This window comes from Triticum urartu, chromosome 2 (assembly GCF_003073215.2).
Source record: "Triticum urartu cultivar G1812 chromosome 2, Tu2.1, whole genome shotgun sequence".
In the NCBI taxonomy this organism is placed as follows: Eukaryota; Viridiplantae; Streptophyta; class Magnoliopsida; order Poales; family Poaceae; genus Triticum; species Triticum urartu.
This window is the reverse complement of record NC_053023.1, coordinates 60,164,005-60,179,461: the sequence shown is the minus strand read 5'-3', so window position 1 is coordinate 60,179,461 and position 15,457 is coordinate 60,164,005. Positions and strand designations below refer to the sequence as shown.

General features: G+C 45.5%; 1 protein-coding gene across 1 annotated transcript; it reads left to right on the top strand.

The window, feature by feature from the left end:
- The first annotated feature begins 506 nt into the window (after positions 1 to 506).
- LOC125535739 (protein SRC2-like) lies at positions 507 to 1,607 on the top strand. The gene has a single exon (XM_048698809.1). The coding sequence runs from the start codon at positions 562 to 564 to the stop codon at positions 1,366 to 1,368; it is 807 nt and encodes a 268-aa protein (XP_048554766.1). The 5' UTR covers positions 507 to 561; the 3' UTR covers positions 1,369 to 1,607.
- Positions 1,608 to 15,457: the final 13,850 nt, after the last annotated feature.

The window sequence follows — 15,457 nt, the reverse complement described above, 5'->3', positions numbered from 1 at the left end:
AATACATTATGCATGCAGTTCTTTCTGCCAGTTCTTCATGGGCAATTGGGCATGCAGCTGGTCCACAGTTATGATTGTGAACTCTATTCCGTCTAGTGGAAAAGATCGTGCACCTTCCACTCTTCCAGTAGTTTGGAAAATTATATGTCGCATCAGTGGGAAAAAGTAGAACAATCTTTCATCAGAAGCAACCTAACAGTCTTATACAATTCACTGATTCATAACCATAATCCATAGGTATTCTAGAAGAGATGTTGAGATCTTTAGAGTTTAAAATTTAGAATTTTGTATTATCAAATGTGATCGGTAACAAGCTAGCTAGCTGTTGCGCACATTCTGTTGAAATGTCCATTGGCATCGGATGCGTGCACATCCATGCAGGCGTGTTGCCCAGGCGCCAAACTTGGAGCAGCCGATCGACTCGTACGTCGCTGGCAGCGGGCCCAGCACGACTCCTCTATACATACCCCCTGCGCGCCATGGCCGCAATAAGCCCGTACAGCAAAGCTCGCAGCTCGCCACGTAGTTTCCCTTTCTCCAACAGCGCTGGGGCGGTTAGCAATGGCGCACAGGGTGCTGGAGCTGACGCTGGTGTCGGGTCAGAACCTGAAGGATGTCAACGTGTTCAGCCGCATGGAGGTGTACGCCATCACGTCCGTGTTCGGCGACCCTCGCACGCGGCGGTGCAGCCAGGTCGACCGCGACGGCGCCCGGCACCCGAGGTGGGACGAAACGTTCATGTTCACCGTCCCGCCCACGGCCGCCAAGGCTGCCGCCGCGGGCGCCTACCTCCACGTGCTCCTCCGCACGGAGCGCCTCTTCGGCTTCGACGACCGCGACGTCGGCGAGGTGTTCATCCCTATCGCCGACCTGCTGGCCTGCGCCTGCGTCGGCGGCCCGCCGCGGTGCGAGTCGTACCCGGTCCGGAAGGTGCACTGCACCGAGCACCGGGGCATGCTCACCGTGGCGTACCGCTTCGGCCCCGTGATGGTGCCGCTGCCTCATCATCAGGACGAAGGGTCGTGCTGGGACGACGCCGCGGTGGTGGGGTGCGAGCTGCCGCCGTGGCAGTACTGTCCTCCGACGTACGTATACGCGCCGGAGGCGGCGGTGCCGCGCTACCCTCAGGCGTGTGCTCGCATGCCGCCGGGGCCCAAGCGAGCTGCCGGCTGTGGCGCGGCCGCTGCGTCGCCAGCGCAGAAGAATTATTACGTAAGGAACGGCAGCTTCGCGCTGGGGCTCGGCACGGGGCTGCTCGGCGGAGGCTTCGGGGGGATGGTGTTCGGCGACATGCCGCCGTCGGACAAGGCGGCTCACGACTCCGGGTACAAGCCCACGGCCGCCGACGGCGCAGGAGTTGCCTTCTGAAAACTTCCACTATTCATCAGGATATATAACTAAATAAGCACGTCAAACTTGAATAAAAACTTGACATATTCATCAAGATCGTGAGATGCACACGGTCCAGTTAGCTTGGTACATTCCGCCACTCCTGTAGTCTACTTGTGTCTATTGTGTTGTCACTTTTTTTTTTGACGGGTCTATTGTGTTGTCACTTTGCGCGCTGTCCATTGCAGTGTAGTACTTGCTTAATCGGTTCTTTCTCCTGTGAGTGATTAAACTTCAAATTTACTTGCTTAATCGGTTCTTTCTCCTGTGAGTGATTAAACTTCAAAGTTCAATTCCATTACAAATTGACAAGAGCAGCATGCATCTGGATCCAAAGTGCAGCTGTGGAATCTAAGTGTTAGAGCGTCGATCCACAACAATGTTTATTGGAGGCGACGTTTGTGATGCAATGCATCTACATCTGACAATAAGGGTCAATGGATCGAACTCATGATGCATAACGATATTTTTTTCCGAATCGGTCACCGTGGAAGAGAATCCACATCTGAATTCCGTTCAAAAGGAGCATAAGGATAACAATGGTGAGCGTGATCGTACCCGGATGTACTCAAACCTGAGTCGATGGCTACTCTAAGGCCCAACAACTTGAACAAGACAAACCATATCATGAGAAAACTTTGCATTTGTCAGTTGGTCAATGTCATGGAACACTTGTGCATTCTAGGAATAACAAACGAATATCCACGGGATTGCAACGATCAAGGGGTGCCAAACGCACCCAAACCTCTTGGGGAGGTTGCAAGAGCATGAGTTGAAGAGAAGGTTGTTAGTCAGTTGCCCAACCGCAAGGAGTATATAGCAAAAAACTACCACATTACAGGCTACTAGTAGAATGCCTGTGCGTTGCCACGGGCTTTTGAAATATTTTTGTTGAGTTGTATAGACATAATGCGTAAACTTTCACATGTAGAGATAAGATAGCACGGGAATGTCGGTGCCTTGCCATGTGCTACGATTTTTTTGCTAGAATTATGTAAACATAATGCATGTTAAATTTCACATGTAGAGACAAATAGCACGGGGGTATTTATTGAAGTCCAATTCACTTGCAATGTAAATTGATAAAAGAGATAAATTAACACTATATAAATATAGAGCGGTGATCCAACTAAAATTCTATTAAAAATTAATATCTATTGTTCCTTGTGTTGCGCTTAAGAAATTCTCACACAATATTAGAAATGTTGTCTTTAGCTTCATTTGCACGATATTTGAGCAAGTATAATAAAACTTTTTCCTCAGCTTACATTGGTCAGATTTTTTTGAAAAGGAGGATGTACCCCCGGCCTTTGCATCTGAATGATGCATGCAGCCATTTTATGAATTATTCTCAAAGACCTTACAAAGTAATACATCCATACGCCTGAAGCCACCATCCAAGGAACACCTGTTGCTCCTATCCCCTTAATGAAGGGGTGCCAATTGTCCAAACCTAATATCAAATAAACATCGCAGCAAAGCCTAACATCTAACGCCAGATGCCCCAGCCTAGCCACATACCGGGACTGGCGTACACACCGGTCCGACGCACTCACAAGGTAGCAGATGTTGGCCTAGAAGTTCTCCACGGCGATGCCTCCAAGAAGGGAACGGCGCCGAAGAGCGCCGCCATTGCCGGCCTTGGCATCTAGCCGAGAGCAGGTTTTCACCCAGATCTATTCGAAGAACTCCATCCAGCTTTTTGTGCACGGATCGCCAAAAGGAAATAGCCGTCACCGCCTAACCGGCCATGGCACCACCACGGTGCCAGAGCAGCCGATTACGTTAGGTCCACCGCGCAAGCCTGCCGCCGCACACCAGATCCATCGACCCGCCTAAGCCCAACTGAGGCCGGCGAGATCCGAGATTCCGACCACCACCGCGGGAGGCTGCGCCGCCGCCGTCGCCACATCCTCCGCCGAGATCCCGTCGCACCGCGCCGCCGAATCACTGGAGTGGCCACATTGCCGCCGCCAGAGGAAGATGCCACCGCGCGCGAGGGAGAAGACCCCGCCGCTACCGTCACAGCCCACAGTCGGGCTTCACCGGCGTGAACTCGGGTGGCGGCAGGAGGAAGAGATCGGGGAGAGGAGGCCTAGGGCGCGGCGGCGCGATCTCCCCCATGTCGCCAAGTGTTGGCGACGCGGGGGGCGTGAGTCTCAGTGAGTCCTAACTGCAGGCGATACATTTTAATCTTACTTTATATCAGAAATGTGCTGTTGTAATCATATAGTAGTGCTTCTAACATTGTTGAGAGTACTCACTGAAGTGATCATAATCCATAATACTGTCTATTACTCATGTGTTACTCATGTTGCGAATCCCAACCCCCACCCTACGCTCACTCTCAATCCTCACTCTTATCACAAATTCCACTGACTCCCGTTCTAAGTGAGTTACCCGAACATGCAGTTAGTAAAAAGATAATGCTAGTCATCTTATATATATCGTCATCAAAATTTTGCCTGCACCAAATTTGTACAAAAACAAAAGACAAAAACAGCTTAATATGAGATACGATTTTCTACTCCGGCGGCAGCACCACTCCCTTGATAAATCATGAGCTTCTGCTATAGATTCACATGCTTGATCATTCTCTAACCCGTCAACCTCCGCCTCCGCTCCCCAGCCTTATTGACCTCCTCCCCCTGACCTCCTTGGGCGGCACCTCTCCCACCTCCTCATTTGGCAAATTATATCATAGTAATTAGGAAACAATGGCATCAGCACAATTATCCATGCCATTATAGGACCTGACAATTTAAAATAAGTGAAACTAGTGGGTGTTATCCTAGTTTGCGAAATTGATGAGCTGCTAGAGAACTACATTGCAAGCAGCATAGAGGACGAAGTTTCCTTGACTTCCTTTTGATACTCATTTGCTCAGCTCCATGCTTATCAATGGTGGCCGCAGAAACTGGAATCAGGGAGCAAGCAATGCTTTTGTGTCTTTTTCTTGACCCTCCTAAAATATCATTAAACAGTTCGGCATTGGTGGCTTACGACTTGTTTGTCCTAACAGCCGAAACCTGAAGCATTTTGCTTCTTAGAACAAAAGCCGAGCGAAACCACGTAAGACAAGACTTATTTCAGGACCGAAGAAGCACACTTAGAAGTTGTTCCTACTTTGCAAAATTCTTACTCCCTAGCTATATTAGCTTTGTTTATAAGGCAAGTAAAATATAAATCATTGCTTTCATTAGTACCATTTTCTAAATGGGGTAGGAACAAGTCGCATACAAAAATGATACATGTGTTCTGAACCTGCATGTTCTGCTCGAATTTAAATAGGGAGCTTTGGAGCACATACATAATTTGCAGCAGCCATGACGTATGTAGTTTCAAACACTCATTAGACGATTTTTCATCCAACTCTAACAAAGTATCAATAACACCTAGAGGAGGGAGACTGCAGTGAGAGGGGGAAATACCGGAGATGGCAAACGAAAGGTGCAAGGTGCATGCATACCTACTGTTGACATGGAGTAGCAGGTAACACAGACAGTAGATATCATTCTCATAATGATTTTGGCTATGTGATTAAAATGCTGCTTCTTGCAACCATGATTGTTTTTGCATTCCAGCATATGGGCAGGACTCTGCATAAAAAAAATACCTCCATAGGCATCCTAGAACATGGACACACACTCAATCAATTAAAGATGAACTGAATCGAATTAACAACAACAAGTTCGTCCTGCGCCAGGCAACAAGCGAACAAAATGTGCATCATATACAAATAGGTGCATAACATATTACAAAAATGTAGACACCTGTAAAACAAGTCTCTCAGGAAATAATAGTGCTAATACAGGTAGGCCTCAACTTTTATTGTCCAAGCAGCATACCCATTACAGAACCATTCATTCCTGGGATCAAATGCTACAGATCACTGATGACCCACAAGTATGGGGGATCTATCGTAGTCCTTTCGATAAGTAAGAGTGTCGAACCCAATGAGGAGCAGAAGGAAATGATAAGCGGTTTTCAGCAAGGTATTCTCTGCAAGTACTGAAATAAGTGGTAACAGATAGTTTTGTGATAAGATAGGTTGTAACGAGCAACAAGTAACAAAAGTGAATAAATTGCAGCAAGGTGGCCCAATCCTTTTGCAGCAAAGGACAAGCCGGAACAAACTCTTATAATAGGAAAAGCGCTCCCGAGGACACATGGGAATATCGTCAAGCTAGTTTTCATCACGTTCATATGATGCGCGTTCGATACTTTGATAATTTGATATGTGGGTGGACCGGTGCCTGGGTGCTGTTCTTACTTGAACAAGCATCCCACTTATGATTAACCTCTATTGCAAGCATCCGCAAATACAACAAAAGTATTAGTGTAAACCTAACCATAGCATGAAACATATGGATCCAAATCAGCCCCTTACGAAGCAACGCATAAACTAGGGTTTAAGCTTCTGTCACTCTAGCAACCCATCATCTACTTATTACTTTCCAATGCCTTCCTCTAGGCCCAAATAATGGTGAAGTGTTATGTAGTTGACGTTCACATAACACCACTAGAGGCTAGACAACATACATCTTATCAAAATATCAAACGAATACCAAATTCACATGACTACTCATAGCAAGACTTCTCCCTTGTCCTCAGGAACGAACGTAATTACTCACAAAGCATATTCATGTTCATAATCAGAGGGGTAACAATATGCATATAGGATCTGAACATATGATCTTCCACCAAATAAACCAACTAGCATCAACTACAAGGAGTAATCAACACTACTAGCAACCTACTAGCACCAATCCCGGACTTTGAGACAAGAATTGGATACAAGAGATGAACTAGGGTTTGGAGATGAGATGGTGCTGGTGAAGATGTTGATGGAGATTGCCCTCTCCTAATGAGAGGAGCGTTGGTGATGACGATGGTGATGATTTCCCCCTCTCGGAGGGAAGTTTCCCCGGCAGAACAGCTTTGCCGGAGCTCTAGATTGGATCTGCCAAGGTTCCGCCTCGTGGCGGCGGAGTCTCGTCCTGAAAAGTTCCTTCCTATTTTTTTCTCATCGAAAGACCTCATATAGGAGAAGATGGGCATCGGAGAGCCACCAGGGGGCCCACGAGATAGGGGGGCACGCGCCCCACCCTCGTGAGCAGGGTGTGGGCCCCCTGGCCTTCATCTTTGGCGTGGATTTTTCTTTATTTCTTTTAAGACGTTCCGTGGAGTTTCAGGACTTTTGGAGTTGCGTAGAATAGGTCTCTAATATTTGCTCCTTTTCCAGACCAGAATTCCAGCTGCCGGCATTCTCCCTCCTTATGTAAACCTTGTAAAATAAGAGAGAATAGCCATAAGTATTGTGACATAAAGTGAAATAACAGTCCATAATGCGATAAATATCGATATAAAAGCATGATGCAAAATGGACGTATCAACTCCCCCAAGCTTAGACCTCGCTTGTCCTCAAGCGAAAAGTCGATAATAATAAATATGTCCTCATGTTTAGAGGTAGAGGCGTCGATAAAAATAAAATACGGACATGAAGGCATCATGATTATTCTCATAACAGCAACATATATAGATTTTGCCATATGATTACTTATGTTCAAGTGATGATCTATTCACAATGCAAAAGTATAAATCATAAACCTTATTGGGCTCCGACAAACTATAATCTCAGTCATTGAAGCAATTGCAATTTATCGTAACATTGGAAAGAGTCTATGTCAGAGCTAAAAAAGCAAGTCCACATACTCAACTATCATTTAGTCCTCCATAATTGCTAACACTCACGCGATACTTGTGGTTACGGAGTTTTAATCGGACATAGAGAAAGATAGGGGCTTATAGTTTTGCCCCACAACCTTTTACCTCTAGGGTAATGTCAACAATAATGGTTCATGCTCCCCTACATCCAATTATATATATATATATATATCATGTTCTTTCCAACATGCTGAGCTTGCCAAAGGATGAAATGAAAAAGAAAAGGTGAAGATCACCATGACTCTTGCATAAGGTAGAAGATAATAATAAAGGATAGGCCCTTCGCAGAGGGAAGCAGAGGTTGCCATGCGCTTTTATGGTTGGATATATAAAATCTCAATGCGAAAGAACGCCACTTTATATTGCCCCTTGTGATATGAACCTTTATTATGCAGTCCGTCGTTTTTATTACTTCCACATCACAAGGTCATATAAAGCTTATTTCTCCCACACCAATCAATCATACATATTTAGAGCAATTTTTATTGCTTTGCATCGATGACAACTTACTTGAAGGATCTTACTCAATCCATAGGTAAATATGGTGGACTCTCATGGCAAAACTGGTTTAAGGATATTTGGAAGCACAAGTAGTATTTCTACTTGGTGCTGAGAATTTGGCTAGCATGAGGGGGAAAGGCAAGCTCAACAAGTTATAGGATCCATGACAACATACTTTATCTCAGATATAAGAAAGACAAAACTCATTACGTTGTCTTCCTTGTCCAACATCAACTCTTTAGCATGTCATATTTTAATGAGTGCTCCCAATCATAAAAGATGTCAATGATAATATATCTATATGTGAAAACCTCTCTTTCCTTATTACTTCCTATTAATTGCAACAATGACCAAAGCTATGTCTGCCAACTCCCAACAACTTTTAATCATCATACTCTTTGTATGTGAAGCCATTACTCTCAATAAGATCAATATGAGCTTTTTGTTACTTTTTATTCTTTTTCTCTTTCTTTTATTCACCCAAGATCATGGCAAAATAATCAAGCCCTTGACTCAACACTAATCTTTATTATATGTAGCTCACGGACTCGATTACATAGAGAGATCATAAAGCAAAACTCAAAACTAGATCATGCCATAAACTTTATTCTACTAGATCAAGATACTACTAATAGGATCGAACTAAGAAAAAGGGTAAAGATAGGAGTTGTGATTGTGATACGATACCGGGGCACCTCCCCCAAGCTTGGCAGTTGCCAAGGGGAGTGCCCATACCCATGTGATTATGTCTCCTTGGTTGGTGAAGAAGGTGGTGGTGATGTTGACTCTCTGGTCAATAACCAACAGCGGGATCTGGATACCCATGCTGGCTCCCACATGCTCCACGATGATCTCATTGAATGAACCACGATGTCGAGGATTCAATCAATCCGTATACAATTCCCTTTGTCAATCGGTACGTTACTTGTCCAAGACTCGATCGTCGGTATCCCAATACCTTGTTCAGTCTCGTTACCGGCAAGTCACTTTACTCGTACCGTAATGCATGATCCCGTGATCAACCACTTGATCACATTGAGCTCATTATGATGATGAATTACCAAGTGGGCCCAGAGATACCTCTCCGTCATACGGAGTGACAAATCCCAGTCTCGATTCATGCCAACCCAACAGACACTTTCGGAGATACCTGTAATGTACCTTTATAGTCACCCAGTTACGTTGTGACGTTTGGCACACCCAAAGCACTCCTACGGTATCCGGGAGTTGCACAATCTCATGGTCTAAGGAAATGATACTTGACATTCAGAAAAGCTACAGCAAACGAACTACACGATCTTTGAGCTAAGCTTAGGATTGGGTCTTGTCCATCACATCATTCTCCTAATGATGTGATCCCGTTATCAATGACATCTAATGTCCATAGTCAGGAAACCATGACTATCCTTTGATCAACGAGCTAGTCAACTAGAGGCTCACTAGGGACGTGTTGTGGTCTATGTATTCACACATGTATTACGATTTCCGGATAACACAATTATAGCATGAACAATAGACAATTATCATGAACAAAGAAATATAATAATAACCATTTTATTATTGCCTCTAGGGCATATTTCCAACAGTCTCCCACTTGCACTAGAGTCAATATTCTAGTTACATTGTGATGAATCGAACACCCATGCAGTTTTGGTGTTGATCATGTTTTGCTCTAGGGAGAGGTTTAGTCAACGGATCTGCTACATTCAGGTCCGTATGTACTTTACAAATCTCTATGTCTCCATTTTGAACACTTTCACGAATGGAGTTGAAGCGACGCTTGATATGCCTGGTCTTCCTATGAAACCTGGGCTCCTTGGCAAGGGCAATAGCTCCAGTGTTGTCACAGAAGAGAGTCATCGGGCCCGACGCATTGGGTATGACTCCTAGGTCGGTAATGAACTCCTTCACCCAGACTGCTTCTTGTGCTGCCTCCGAGGCTACCATGTACTCCGCTTCACATGTAGATCCCGCCACAACGCTTTGCTTGCAACTGCACCAGCTTACTGCCCCACCATTCAAAATATACACGTATCCGGTTTGTGACTTAGAGTCATCCAGATCTTCGTCGAAGCTAGCATCGACGTAACCCTTTACGACGAGCTCTTCGTCACCTCCATAAACGAGAAACATTTCCTTAGTCCTTTTCAGGTACTTCAGGATATTCTTGACCGCTGTCCAGTGTTCCATGCCGGGATTACTTTGGTACCTTCCTACCAAACTCACGGCAAGGTTTACATCAGGTCTGGTACACAGCATAGCATACATGATAGACCCTATGGCCGAGGCATAGGGGACGACACTCATCTTTTCTCTATCTTCTGCCGTGGTCGGGCATTGAGCCGTGCTCAATCTCGTACCTTGCAATACAGGCAAGAACCCCTTCTTTGACTGATCCATTTTGAACTTCTTCAATATCTTGTCAAGGTACGTACTCTGTAAAAGACCAATGAGGCGTCTCGATCTATCTCTATAGATCTTGATGCCTAATATATAAGCAGCTTCTCCAAGGTCCTTCATTGAAAAACACTTGTTCAAGTAGGCCTTTATGCTTTCCAAGAATTCTATATCATTTCCCATCAATAGTATGTCATCCACATACAATATGAGAAATGCTACAAAGCTCCCACTCACTTTCTTGTAAATGCAGGCTTCTCCATAAGTATGCATAAACCCAAACGCTTTGATCATCTCATCAAAACGAATGTTCCAACTCCGAGATGCTTGCACCAGCCCATAAATCGAGCGTTGGAGCTTGCACACCTTGTCAGCATTCTTAGGATCGACAAAACCTTCCGGCTGCATCATATACAATTCTTCCTTAAGGAAACCATTAAGGAATGCCGTTTTGACGTCCATTTGCCATATCTCATAATCATAGAATGCGACAATTGCTAACATGATTCGGACGGACTTCAGCTTCGCTACGGGTGAGAAAGTCTCATCGTAGTCAACCCCTTGAACTTGTCGATAACCCTTAGCGACAAGCCGAGCTTTATAGATGGTCACATTACCATCTGCGTCTGTCTTCTTCTTAAAGATCCATTTATTTTCTATGGCTCGCCGATCAACGGGCAAGTCAGTCAAAGTGCATACTTCATTTTCATACATGGATCCTATCTCGGATTTCATGGCTTCCAGCCATTTGTCGAAATCCGGGCCCGCCATTGCTTCGTCATAGTTCGAAGGTTCACCGTTGTCTAACAACATGATTTCCAAGACAGGGTTGCCGTACCACTCTGGTGTGGAACGTGTCCTTGTGGACCTACGAAGTTCAGTAGCAACTTGATCTGAAGTTTCATGATCATCATCATCAACTTCCTCTCTAGTCGGTGCAGGCACCTCAGGAACATTTTCTTGAGCTGCGCCACTTACCGGTTCAAGAGGTAATACTTCATCAAGTTCTACCTTCCTCCCACTTATTTCTTTCGAGAGAAACTCTTTCTCTAGAAAGGACCCATTCTTGGCAACAAAGATCTTGCCTTCGGATCTGCGGTAGAAGGTATACCCAACAGTTTCTTTAGGGTATCCTATGAAGACGCATTTTTCCGACTTGGGTTCGAGCTTTTCAGGTTGAAGTTTCTTGACATAAGCATCGCATCCCCAAACTTTTAGAAACAACAGCTTAGGTTTCTTCCCAAACCATAATTCATACGGTGTCGTCTCAACGGATTTCGACGGAACCCTATCTAAAGTGAATGCGGCAGTCTCTAAAGCATAGCCCCAAAATGATAGCGGTAAATCGGTAAGAGACATCATAGATCGCACCATATCTAATAGAGTGCGATTACGACGTTCGGACACACCATTACGCTGAGGTGTTCCAGGCGGCGTGAGTTGTGAAACTATTCCACATTTTCTTAAGTGTGTGCCAAATTTGTGACTCAAGTATTCTCCCCCATGATCTGATCGCAAGAACTTGATTTTCCTGTCACGTTGATTCTCAACCTCACTCTGAATTTCCTTGAACTTTTCAAAGGTCTCAGACTTGTGTTTCATTAAGTAGACATACCCATATCTACTCAAGTCATCAGTGAGGGTGAGAACATAACGATAGCCACCGCGAGCCTCAACACTCATTGGACCGCACACATCAGTATGTATGATTTCCAATAAGTTGGTTGCTCGCTCCATTGTTCCTAAGAACGGAGTCTTGGTCATCTTACCCATGAGGCATGGTTCGCACGTGTCAAATGATTCGTAATCAAGAGACTCTAAAAGTCCATCTGCATGGAGCTTCTTCATGCGTTTGACACCTATGTGACCAAGGTGGCAGTGCCACAAGTATGTGGGACTATCATTATCAACCTTACATCTTTTGGTATTCACACTATGAATATGTGTACCATTACGCTCGAGATTCATTAAGAATAAGCCATTCACCATCGGAGCATGACCATAAAACATATCTCTCATATAAATAGAACAACCATTATTCTCGGATTTAAATGAGTAGCCATCTCGTATTAAACGAGATCCTGATACAATGTTCATGCTCAAAGCTGGCACTAAATAACAATTATTGAGGTTTAAAACTAATCCCATAGGTAATTGTAGAGGTAGCGTGCCGACGGCGATCACATCAACCTTGGAACCATTCCCGACGCGCATCGTCACCTCGTCCTTCGCCAGTCTCCGTTTATTCCGCAGCTCCTGCTTTGAGTTACAAATGTGAGCAACCGCACCGGTATCAAATATCCAGGAGCTACTACGAGTACTGGTAAGGTACACATCAATTACATGTATATCACATATACCTTTCGTGATGCCGGCCTTCTTGTCCGCTAAGTATTTGGGGCAGTTCCGCTTCCAGTGACCACTTCCCTTGCAATAAAAACACTCAGTCTCGGGCTTGGGTCCATTCTTTGGCTTCTTCCCGGCAGCTTGCTTACCGGGCGCGGCAACTCCCTTGCCGTCCTTCTTGAAGTTCTTCTTACCCTTGACTTTCTTGAACTTAGTGGTTTTATTCACCATCAACACTTGATGTTCCTTTTTGACTTCTACCTCTGCTGATTTCAGCATTGAAAATACTTCAGGAATGGTCTTTTCCATCCCCTGCATATTGAAGTTCATCACAAAGCTCTTGTAGCTCGGTGGAAGCGACTGAAGGATTCTGTCAATGACCGCGTCATCCGGGAGATTAAATCCCAGCTGAGTCAAGCGGTTATGCAACCCAGACATTTTGAGTATGCGCTCACTGACAGAACTATTTTCCTCCATCTTACAACTGAAGAACTTGTCGGAGACTTCATATCTCTCGACCCGGGCATGAGCTTGAAAAACTATTTTCAGCTCTTCGAACATCTCATATGCTCTGTGTCTCTCAAAACGCTTTTGGAGCCCCGGTTCTAAGCTGTAAAGCATGCCGCACTGAACCAGGGACTAATCATCAGCACGTGTTTGCCAAGCGTTCATAACGTCTTGGTTTTGTGGGACGGGTGCATCACCTAGCGGTGCTTCTAGGACATAATATTTCTTGGCAGCTATGAGGATGATCCTCAGGTTCCGGACCCAGTCCGTATAGTTGCTGCCATCGTCTTTCAGCTTGGTTTTCTCTAGGAACGCGACGTGGGCCATTTGATCTTCAAGACATATTGTAAATATTTTAGACTAAGTTCATGATAATTAAGTTCATCTAATCAAATTATTAAATGAACTCCCACTCAGATAGACATCCCTCCAGTCATCTAAGTATAACATGATCCGAGTTAACTAGGCTGTGTCCGATCATCACGTGAGACGGACTAGTCAACATCGGTGAACATCTTCATGTTGATCGTATCTTCTATACGACTCATGCTCGACCTTTCAGTCTTCTGTGTTCCGAGGCCATGTCTGTACAAGCTAGGCTCGTCAAGTCAACCTAAGTGTATTGCGTGTGTAAATCTGTCTTACACCCATTGTATTCGAACGTTAGAATCTATCACACCCGATCATCACGTGGTGCTTCGAAACAACGAACCTTCGCAACGGTGCACAGTTAGGGGGAACACTTTCTTGAAATTATTATGAGGGATCATCTTATTTAAGCTACCGTCGTTCTAAGCAAATAAGATGTAAAACATGATAAACATCACATGCAATCAAATAGTGACATGATATGGCCAATATCATTTGCTCCTTTGATCTCCATCTTCGGGGCTCCATGATCATCGTTGTCACTGGCATGACACCATGATCTCCATCATCATGATCTCCATCATCGTGTCTTCTTGAAGTTGTCTTGTCATCTATTACTTCTACTACTATGGCTAACGCTTTAGCAATAAAGTAAAGTAATTACATGACGTTTATGTTGACACGCAGGTCATAAATAAATAAAGACAACTCCTATGGCTCCTGCCGGTTGTCATACTCATCGACATGCAAGTCGTGATTCCTATTACAAGAACATGATCAATGTCATACATCACATATATCATTCATCATTCATCACAACCTTTGGCCATATCACATCACAAAACACTTGCTGCAAAAACAAGTTAGACGTCCTCTAATTGTTGTTGCAAGTTTTTACGTGGCTGCTATAGGTTTCTAGCAAGAACGTTTCTTACCTATGCCAAAACCACAACGTGAATTGCCAATTTCTATTTACCCTTCATAAGGACCCTGTTTATCGAATCCGATTCGACTAAAGTGGGAGAGACAGACACCCGCCAACCACCTTATGCAACTAGTGCATGTCAGTCGGTGGAACCGGTCTCACGTAAGCGTACGTGTAAGGTTGGTCCGGGCCGCTTCATCCCACGATGCCGCCGAATCAAGATAAGACTAGTAACGGCAAGCAAATTGACAATATCGATGCCCACAACTACTTTGTGTTCTACTCGTGCACAGTAATTACGCATAGACCTAGCTCTGATACCACTGTTGGGGAACGTAGCAAAATTTTAAAATTTTCTACGCATCACCAAGATCAATCTATGGAGTCATCTAACAACAAGGGAGAGAGGAGTGCATATACATACCCTTGTAGATCACGAGCGGAAGCGTTCAAGAGAACAGGGTTGATGGAGTCGCACTCGACGTGATCCAAATCACCGAAGATCCTAGTGCCGAACGGATGGAACCTCCGCGTTCAACACACGTACGGAGCGAGGACGTCTCCCGCGCCTTGATCCAGCAAGGAGGAGGGAGAGGTTGAGGAAGAGGGCTCCAACAGCAGCACGACGGTGTGGTGGTGATGAAGCTGCAGTACTCCGGCAGGGCTTCGCCAAGCTCTTATGGAGGAGGAGAGGTGTTGGGGAGGGGAGGGGCTACGCCTTGGATGTTGTATGCAGCCCTCCCCTCACCCCTCTATTTATAGGGGAAAGGGGAAGGGGGCCGGCCCCCTCTAGATGAGATCTAGAGGGGGGTGGCGGCCAAGGGGAGGGGGGCTTGCCCCCCAAGCAAGGGGGCGCCCCCCCTTAGGGTTTCCCCCAACCCTAGGCGCATGGGCCCTAGGGGGGTGTGGCGCCCCAGCCCACTTGGGCTGGTTCCCTTCTCCATACAGCCCATAAGGCCCTCCGGAAGAGGTGGACCCTCCCGGTGGACCCCCAGAACCCCTCCGGTGGCCCCGGTACAATACTGATATGCCCCCGAAACTTTCCGGCGACCATATGAAAACTTCCCATATATAAATCTTTACCTCCGGACCATTCCAGAACTCCTCGTGGCGTCCGGAATCTCATCCGGGACTCCGAACAACATTCAGTAATCACATACAAGTCTTCCTAACAACCCTAGCGTCATCGAACCTTAAGTGTGTAGACCCTACGGGTTCGGGAGACATGCAGACATGACCGAGACGACTCTCCGGTCAATAACCAACAGCGGGATCTGGATACCCATGTTGGCTCCC

What these genes read in the sequence shown, in the direction of transcription:
- LOC125535739 (XM_048698809.1), top strand. Translation starts at nt 562, where the DNA reads ATGGCGCACAGGGTGCTGGAGCTGACGCTGGTGTCGGGTCAGAACCTG.